The following is a 9,049-nucleotide window of genomic DNA, read 5'->3' as shown; positions in this document are numbered from 1 at the left end:
CCTCTGCTCCCCTCCTCCCCCAGGATTCCCCTCTGTTCTCCTCCTCCATCAGACCCCCTCTGCTCCCCTCCTCCCCCAGGACTCCCTTCTGCTCCCTTCCTCCCCTAGTCCTCACCTCTGCTCCCCTCCTCCCCCAGGACTCTCCTCCTCCCTCAGGACCTCCTCTGCTCCCCTCCTCCTCCAGGACTCCCTCTGCTCCCCTCCTCCCCCAGGACTCCCTCTGCTCCCCTCCTCCCCTAGGACTCACCTCTGCTCCTCCCCTTACTCCCTCCTCCTCTCTGCTCCTCCTCCCCAGGACTCCCCTCTGTTCCTCACTCTTCCCCTCTGTCCCTCCTCCTCCCTCAGGACCTCCTCTGCTCCCTTCCTTCCCCTCCTTCTCCAGGACCCCTTTCTGCTCCACTTCTGTGGGGAAGCCCACAGGCAGGCTATGTGCATAAGAGGAGCTGTCCTCCCTCTCAGGCAGCAGGAAGTCCACTGTGGCCTTTGCCTGCCCCCCTCCCCCAACCCAGCTTTCGTAGTTTACACTGAGTGTTCTCATGCCTCTGGGGCCCCTGCATCTGTATCTGAATTGGTGCCGGACATGGAAGGAAAAAGCGTGGCCCTGGTTTGTGCCCTGGAAACCTCCAACAGCTGGCAGGTGCAGGGTTTGTAGAAGTCCCCAGCCCCCAGTCCAGGAGCCTGACTCCTGCCTGGTCCCCTCTCTAAGGCCCATTTGATCTCCAGGCCGGGCAGTGCGTCTAGCTGGGCACAGACGGGCCCCAGTCCCTGGGCACGAGAGGCTGTCTCGCGCTGGTCAGGGTGCAGGGGGACAAGCTGGGGGGACGCGGGCAGCCCGTGACCAGCACTCTCTGTGGACAGGTGGCTGAGGTCATCTCCCCCGTGGCGGACAGCGCGGCCGTGGAGCTGGTGCGGCTGCGGAGCCTGGAAGCCAGGGCCGTGACCGTGCGGACCCTCTCTGCACAGGGCGAGTCCGCGGACTCTGCCTTCGCTGCCATTCCCCCCGACCTCCTGGTGCCTCCAACCCCCCACCCGAGAACCGCTCCCACACCGAAGCCATTAGCAAGTGCCGGAGCCCCTGATACCAAAGAGGAACACCCGGGTCCCCACATCATGGCGGACGAGGCCTGGGAGCAGAGCCGGGCACCGGCCCCCGCCCACGGGCACATGCTGGAGCCACCCAGCATGCAGGGCTCGGGCCCGGGGCGGCGGTCGCCCTCGCCCAGCCGGATCCTGCCGCAGCCGCAGGGCACCCCGGTCTCCACCTCCGTCGCCAAGGCCATGGCCCGGGAAGCCGCGCAGAGAGTGGCCGAGAGCAGCCGGGTAAGGCTGGGTGTCTTCTCCCTGGTCCCACCGTCCCTCGGCCCGGCTGGGAGCCATGCCCCCCTCCCTGCCAGGAACAGGACCCCATCCCTTCCTCGGGTGCATCGGTCTCCTGGGGTGCCCAGCATGTCTGCTGCGGCCTGTGGTCAGGGCTCTGGCACAGGGACCGTGGTGGTCAGTGTCCCCCTCCACTCCGCCTGTCCAGCCTGTAGGGTCTCCAGGAGCCTGACCCCTGACGGCGCCCTCTCTGAGCTGCCGGATGGAGAGATCCGTGCCAGTGCTGGGGAGCCCCCACTTCTGGGATGTCCCCAGGGCTGGCCAGCCTGCCTCCGGGCTGGGGACCAGGTCAGGGCACCTCCGGAAGGGTGCAGACCCTGAAGGTCAGAGCTGAGAGACACAGGGACATTCAGAACAGCCAGGAGGGATGAGGGGTTCAGTGACAGCCTTCAGTGTCGCCTGTAACACCACAAATCCAGGCTTTTATGTGACATCTCCTAGTTGATTCAGTATGGGCCTGGAATACTTAAAAAAAGAGTTCGACATTAATTTGTGACTTGTGACGAGAACGGTCCTGAATACGCACACTGACCGGGGGGCCCCCCGCCTCCGTGCTGAGTCTCACAAAGCAGAAGCCCAGGCCCGGAATGTCAGGTGCTTTCGGCGAGGCTTTGTGGGCAGGAAGGGCCTGGCAGGTGAACAGGTGCCCCTGTGCTCTCCTGGACGGCAGCCGCACATCCCGCAGCTCTAAGACCCCCAGGGAGGGCGTCCGACAGCAGGCAGGAGCCAGAGACCGGGGCTGCTGGTTCCCTGGCCAGCTCGCTTTTCGGAAAGCATGGAGAGAAAGCAAATGTGTGAATCTCGTTTTTCAAGAAAACGTTAGTTAATCAGATCGAGAGAGCCAGGCAAATGGGACACATGGAGAGAGAACTTTCCGTTGGTTTCTGTAGGTTACCATCAAAGACTGGAAGTGGTTCTGGCAAGGGAGGGGGGCAGCGCACCAGAAAACCTGCCCAAGCCCACGGTGGCCCCCAGGGGGACGGGGCTGGGCCAAGGAAGGGCCGAGCCCAGGAGACGTGGGGGCCTGGAGGCCCCCTTCCCCTCTGCAGCCCTCCCGACCGCTTCTTTTCTTGTCCTTCCAAGTTAGAGAAAAGGAGCATCTTCCTGGAGAGGGGTGGCAGTCTGTATGTAAACTCAGACGAGGAGGACGGCTACGGCTCCCCGGACATCAAGAGGAGGGGCGCCTCGGTCGACGACTTCCTGAGAGGCTCAGAGCTTGGCAAGCAGGTAAGCGTGGACTGGGGTCCCCGCCGGCCTCCCCTAGCCTCAGTGCCCTGGCCTCTGCAGGGCCAGGGCCATCCCCGTCCCTGGGGGAGGAGGAGGCACCCGGCCCGGTTACGGCACTCGGTCGGTTTGGGAGCTTTAGATGTAACGGTGCCCGTGCGTTTGTGACCTCCCCTGGGGATGGTTCCAGAAGGCTTCCACACTCCCCGACTGCCGTGTCCTGGCGTCTGGTCATGGGGGCGGTTTTGTGGGCCAGGTAAAGCCACAGATAACCACCTGGTCAAGTTGGGCAAAACCTACCATTTGTTTATTCACTTTACTAATGGGAAAAATGTTTGTTGGGTATCTGCCATGTGCCAGGCATCGGGGCGGGGGGGAACCAGAAATTCAAGGGTCCGCATCCCACCCCCAGGGCACACAACGTCCAGACCAGCCTCTTGGGCGGCGGGTGCATCCAGTGTGGGTTTTGGCTGCAGTTTCTGGACGTGTGCGCTCTAACGGAAGCGTCCTTGATTGGTGTCAGGCCCTGCAGTGGGCGGGGGGGGGGGGGGAGTGTCAGGGCGTGAAGACACCGCAGGTCATCCGCCACCCACGGCACACACAGGGCAGGGCAGTGTCACGGCCTTGGGGGCGATGTTGGACTCACACACTTGGGGTCACATCCTGGCCCTGCCTGGCTGGCGGTAGCCCCGCGGGCAAGTTTCCCAGCGTCTCCAGGCATCGGGGTTCTTTGTCTGCAAGGTTAAAAGAATTCCGCTTGCCTCGATGTTAACACGAGAAACAGGACACCCAGCTAACGATGACAGAGGGGATGAAGATACTTCATTACCCCACCATACAGCCATACAGGAATAGGAAGCCCACGCAGGAGGAAGGTTGATTCAGCCTTCCAGGTGCGTCTGGGCTCTGGCTTCTCAGGCTTCGATGCTTTTGGCCTTCCTCTCGTGGTTCCAAAGTGGCTGCCGTGGCTCCGATAATCACACCCTCATGTGGCAGCCCCCCAGGGAGGAAGGGAGGAAGGAAGGGAGAAAAAAGAAGGGGGCTTTCTTTTCAGACACTTTCTCTCTCTCTCTCTCTTTTTAATGTAATTTATGGCCAAGTTAGCTAACATACAGCGTATACAGTGTGCTCTTGGCTTCGGGAGTAGATTCCCATGATGCGTCACTTACATACAATACCCAGTGCTCATCCCAGCAAGTGCCTTCCTTAATGCCCATCACCCGTTTTCCCGTCTCCCCCCACCCCAACCTCCCATCAACTCTCAGTTTGTTCTCTGTATTTAAGAGTCTCTTACGGCTTGACTCCCCTTCAGTTTGTAGCTATTTTTTTTCCTTCCCTTCCTGCATGGTCCTCTGTTAAGTATCTTAAATTTCACATATCAGTGAGAACATCCATCTGTCCTTCTCTGACTTACTTCACTCAGCATAGTACCTTCCAGTTCCATCCACGTTGTTGCAGATGGCAGGGTTTCATTCTTTCTCGTTGTCGACTAGTATTCCGTTGCGTGTGGTGCAGTTGTAAATGGGATCAGTTCCTTGATTCCTCTGCCGATTCATTATTGGTGTGTACAAGTGCAACCGATTTCTGTACGTTAATTTTATATCCTCGGACTTTGCGGAGCTCGCGTATCAGTTCCGGCAGCTTTTGGTGGAGTCTTTCGAGTTTTCCACTTAGGGTATCATGTCGTCTGGGAAAAGTGAAAGTTTGACTTCTTCTTTGCCAATTTGGATGCCTTTGATTTCGTTTTGTTGCCTGATTGCTGAGGCTGGGACTTCAACGCTATGTTAAACAACAGTGGTGAGAGGGGACGTCCCTGTCGTGTCCCTGATCTCAGGGGGAGGGCTCTCCGTTTTTCCCCGTTGAGGATGATATTAGCTGTGGGCTTTTCGTAAATGGCTTCTATGACGTTTAAGTATATTCCTTCTATCCCGACTTTCTTGAGGGTTTTCATCAAGAAAGGATGCTGTGTTTTGTCAAATGCTTTTTCTGCATCTGCTGACGAGACCATATGGTTCTTATCCTTTCTTCTATTAATGTGATGAATCACATTGATGTGCGAATATTGAACCTGCCCTGCATCCCGGGGATGAATCCCACTTGATCATGGTGAATAATTCTTTTAATGTACTGTTGAATTTGATTTGCTATTAGGTTGTTGAGAGTTTTCACATCCATATTCATCAGAGATATTGGCCTGTAGTTCTCCTTCTGTGTGGTGGGGTCTCTGTCTGGTTTGGGAATCAAGGTAATGCTGGCTTCATAGAATGAGTCTGGAAGTTTTCCTTCCATTTCTACTTTTTGGAACAGCTTGAGAGAAGGATAGGTATTAACTCTGCTTTAAATGTCTGGTAGAATTCCTCAGGGAAGCCATCTGGTCCTGGGCTCTTACATGTTGGGAGATTTTTGATAACTGATTCAATTTCTTCGCTGGTTATGGGTCTCTTCAGATTTTCTGTTTCTTCCTGTTTGAGTTTTGGAAGTCTGTGGGTGCTTAGGAATTTGTCCATTTCTTCCAGGTTGCCCAGTTTGTTGGCATATAAGTTTTTTATAGTATTTTCTGAGAGTCATCTGTATTTCTGTGGTGTTGGTTGTGATCTCTCCTCCTTTCATTCATGATTTTATCTATTTGGGGTGTCTCTCCCTTTTCTTTTTGACAAGTCTAGCTAGGGGTTTATCAGTTTTGTTTATTCTTTCAAAAAAACCAGCTCTTAGATTCATTGATCAGTTCTACTGGTTTTTTGTTGTTGTTGTTGTTGTTGTTGTTTTGGATTCTGTGTTGGTTATTTCTGCTCTAATCTTTATTATTTCTCTTCTGCTGATGGCCTTGGGATTTCTTTGCTGTTCTGCCTCTAGTTCCTGTGGTTGTGTGGTTAGGTTTTGTATTTGGGATTTTTGTTGCTTCTGGAGATAGGCCTGGATTGCAATGTATTTTCCTCTTAGGACTGCCTTCACTGCATCCCAAAGGGTTTGGACTGTCGTGTTTTCATTTTCATTTGCTTCCATATATTTTTTAATTTCTTCAGTTTCCTGGTTGACCCATTCGTTCTTTAGCAGGATGTTCTTTAACCTCCATGTATTTGGAGGTTTTCCAAAATTTCTGTGTGTGTGGTCGATTTCAAGTTTCATAGCATTGTGATCCGAAACTATGCGTGGTATGATTTCAGTTCTTGTATATTTATTGAGGGCTGTTTTGTGGCCCAGTGTGTGATCTGTCTTGGAGAATGTTCCATGTGCACTCGAAAAGAATGTGTATTCTGCTGCCGTTAGATGAAAAGTTCTGAATATATCTGTCAAGTACGTCTGGTCCAGTGTATCATTCAGGGCAATTGTTGTTGTTGTTGTTTTTTTTTTTTTTTTTTTTAATGTTTATTTTTGAGATCTATAGAGAGAGACAGAGTGGGAATTAGGGGAGGGGCAGAGAGAGAGGGAGATACAGAATCCAAAGCAGGCGCCAGGCTCTGAGCTGTCAGCACAGAGCCCGACGTGGGGCTCGATCCCATGAACCATGCGGTCATGATGTGAGCCTAAGTCAGACGCTTAACCGACCAAGCCACCCGTGCGCCCCAGGACCATTGTTTCTTCATTGATTTTCTGCCTAGATGATCTGTCCATTGTTGTAAGTGGAGTATTACAGTCCCTTGCAGTTACAGTATTCCTGTCGGTAAGTTTGCTTACGTTTGCGATTAATTGATTTATATATTGGGCAGGCACTTTTCTCTTAACTGGGAGAAAAGTCGCTCCCTGCTACATCTCACTGGGCATCATGTGCCCAGCACCGAGAGAGGAATAGGATTCCCACCACTGATGTCCCTGGCGAGCAGTAGACACCTGCTTCCATCCCGAGTTAACTCCTTCATCACGGGGTTGGAATCCGATGAGACCGTTCTCGTGTAGGAGGGCACTTCCTGTACACCTGGGGGAAGACCTCCTTAAAATCAGCCTGGTCTCTGTGTGTTTAAAGCCATTCGTTGTATGTCTTCTCCTTGGTGCCTGACTGAAAGAATGACAGCTGGAACAGCTCAAGCCCCGAGGTGACAGAGGCTCAGGCCGAGAACCTTCCCGGCCACTGCTCCCCGCCGATGCAGGCAAAACCTTAGGCCACGAGCTTAATGTGGCTGGAAGCGCTTGCATGTTTTTATCTAGGGTAGTAATCGGAAGCTGGAGTGTTTTTAATAAGTGTGTCGCAGGATGCGATGAAATGCATTTGTCTTGTCGCCCACCAGGAAAATAAAGAAACCTTTCTTACCGCCATCTAGCAAATGCAGAGTGCGTTCGTAAATCTGAGCTCGTCAGGGCGTTCGGTTTCGGGGGGTTGCAGTCTGTTTTGCCATCGGTGCTGGGGGTGTCGGTGACGGACGCTCCGTGAGTGAGGACGTGGCGCTGAACCGCAGCTGAGCTCCTGGCCGGGCTCTTTGTGTTTCTGTTTGCATGTCACCAAACCCGCAAGGGGGCTTTCCCGTGAAACCGTTCACGCGGCCCCCAAGCTGGGCGCAGGGTGAACACAGCCCATGGCGGGGGAGTCCACTGCCTGCCCGGGCTGGGCTGTTCTCCAGACGCCCCACGGTGCGCGTATTAGACCACATGATATTTGTGAGAGCCTTCAGTGCCTTTGTATGGTGCGTACACACCCGCTTCCCACCGCCCTCCGCCCTGCACACACCGCGTGCCCTAGCCCTGTGGCCGCCTGAGCCGGCAAGGGTCTGCGCCTCTTCCTGCTGGGCTCCGAGCGGGCAGCCCCGGGCCGTCTCCCTGCCCTCCTGGCTCCCTGCGCTTGATGGGATGGACACGTGCAGGCCCTTGTCACCGCTGACGGGAGCCACACGCACCTGTGCACACGCACACACGCATATGCACACACACGTGCACGCACACGCACGAGTCGGGGGCTCCCAAGGCTGCAGGGCAGGGAAAGGGTGGCAGCACAGCCCGGGGGCCCCGACTCCGGGGGCCCCACGGTGTCCCCTGCTCTCGGCCCCCAGCCGCACTGCTGCCACGGAGACGAGTACCACACGGAGAGTAGCCGGGGCTCCGACCTGTCCGACATCATGGAGGAGGACGAGGAGGAGCTCTGCTCCGAGACGCAGCTGGAGGACGGGGGCAGGAGGCGGCCTGGCGGCACATCCCACAACGCCCTCAAGGTCAGTGGTCCGGGTCACCGGCTCCCTCCGCGCGGCCTGGGGCCCCCTTTCCCCGTCCCTCCGCCGGGGCCACGCCCTGCCGTTTCGATCGGCTTCTTCCTTGGTGCTGAGCTCATGTTCAGGCACTCCTCCGGTCTCCTGTCCCAAGCTCGCCCCAAAAGCCCGGGAGGAGGAGCTCCAGAGCGTGTTTCACCCCTGAGGGTGCACGACTCAGTACGGGGAATGGAGTGGGGTAGGAAAACGGCACAGGGAAGACGCCCGGCCCGGCCCTGAATGCTGACCGCAGAGCCAGCAGCCGGGACACAGGTGTCTGAGTCAGACGAGGGCTGGGGATGAGCAGAGCCAGCAGAGGTTTTGCAGATTTTCCGGGAAAGGAGGAAGCTGGGGAGCGCGCTGCTCCACGGGGCACGGAGGCCAGAGGAGGGCGGGGCAGCGGGGGCCACACGGGCTCCGCACACAGGCCCCTTCTCAGACACCCCCAGAGCCCCGCGTCCTTGGTGCGGCCGCCAGTGACAGGCTGGATGGGGGTCACCTTCACGGAACATGAGCTTGAGGCCTCCGGAGAGCCCAGTAGGAGGCCTGTCCCCGTGCGCGTCCCCGTACCCGGACCGCGTCCCGGGGCATGAGCCGCCCGCCTCTGCACCAGGCCCCGCGCCAGGCCGAGCCAGCAGTGTGGCCGTTCCCAACCCCGGGGGAGATAAAGGGCCGCCTGGCTGCTGGGACCCCTGTGGGGTTTGCAACTGGAAAAGGCCACGGAGAGGAACGTTCTGCTGGGGGATAGCACACCCCACCACCGAACTCCTCTAGGACACGCAGCCGGGCATCTTGAGTGGTGGATAGAAGGCAACATCCGGTGCTGGCTGCCAGCTCAGTGCCCGCTTGCACAGACAAGACTCAGATGTTCTCGCAGCAAAGGCCCCCGGCAGAGCCTTGGAGATCCTCTGTCACCAAAGAACATTCCAGATGCGCATGCAAATCCTGCATGGTCGCAGCTCCCGGCGGTGCTGGTGGCTCCCCCCCAGCCTCTTGCCAGCTCCCAAGGCAACACTGGCCAGCGGACTCACAGCAGCCTTCCTTGAGGGAGGCAGGCCCCAGGCCGCCCCTGCTCCAGCCCGACTCCCCCCAGGCCCCCCCCCCCAAGACTCCCCCTGCTTGGCCCCAGAGCTGCCTGCAGGTGTCTGTGGCTAGGCTGGGCGAAGCCTGGATCCGTTTTTCCAGGATGCTTCTCCTTTGGATGGAGAAAGCCCCTGGGATGGCACTTTCTGCAAATAGTTTAGTAAAGAAGCAGAGGGAGGCTTGGAGAGCAACAA

General features: G+C 56.8%; 2 protein-coding genes across 6 annotated transcripts in view; one reads left to right on the top strand and one right to left on the bottom strand.

The window, feature by feature from the left end:
- RAN (RAN, member RAS oncogene family) overlaps positions 1-9,049 on the bottom strand; it is a 595,260-nt gene that overhangs the window by 285,706 nt on the left and 300,505 nt on the right. The gene's annotated exons all lie outside the window — the stretch shown is intronic.
- RIMBP2 (RIMS binding protein 2) overlaps positions 1-9,049 on the top strand; it is a 71,357-nt gene that overhangs the window by 39,345 nt on the left and 22,963 nt on the right. For all 5 annotated transcript variants that reach the window (XM_049620676.1, XM_049620673.1, XM_049620674.1 and 2 more), the window contains 3 exons: positions 859-1,320; positions 2,461-2,604; positions 7,581-7,739. In XM_049620676.1, the coding sequence (XP_049476633.1) occupies positions 859-1,320; positions 2,461-2,604; positions 7,581-7,739 (765 nt within the window). The remainder of the gene's footprint in view (positions 1-858; positions 1,321-2,460; positions 2,605-7,580; positions 7,740-9,049) is intronic.

This window comes from Panthera uncia (assembly GCF_023721935.1).
Source record: "Panthera uncia isolate 11264 chromosome D3 unlocalized genomic scaffold, Puncia_PCG_1.0 HiC_scaffold_9, whole genome shotgun sequence".
NCBI classification, from domain to species: Eukaryota; Metazoa; Chordata; class Mammalia; order Carnivora; family Felidae; genus Panthera; species Panthera uncia.
The sequence above is the reverse complement of the archived record's forward strand: the minus strand, read 5'-3'. Positions and strand labels throughout refer to the sequence as shown.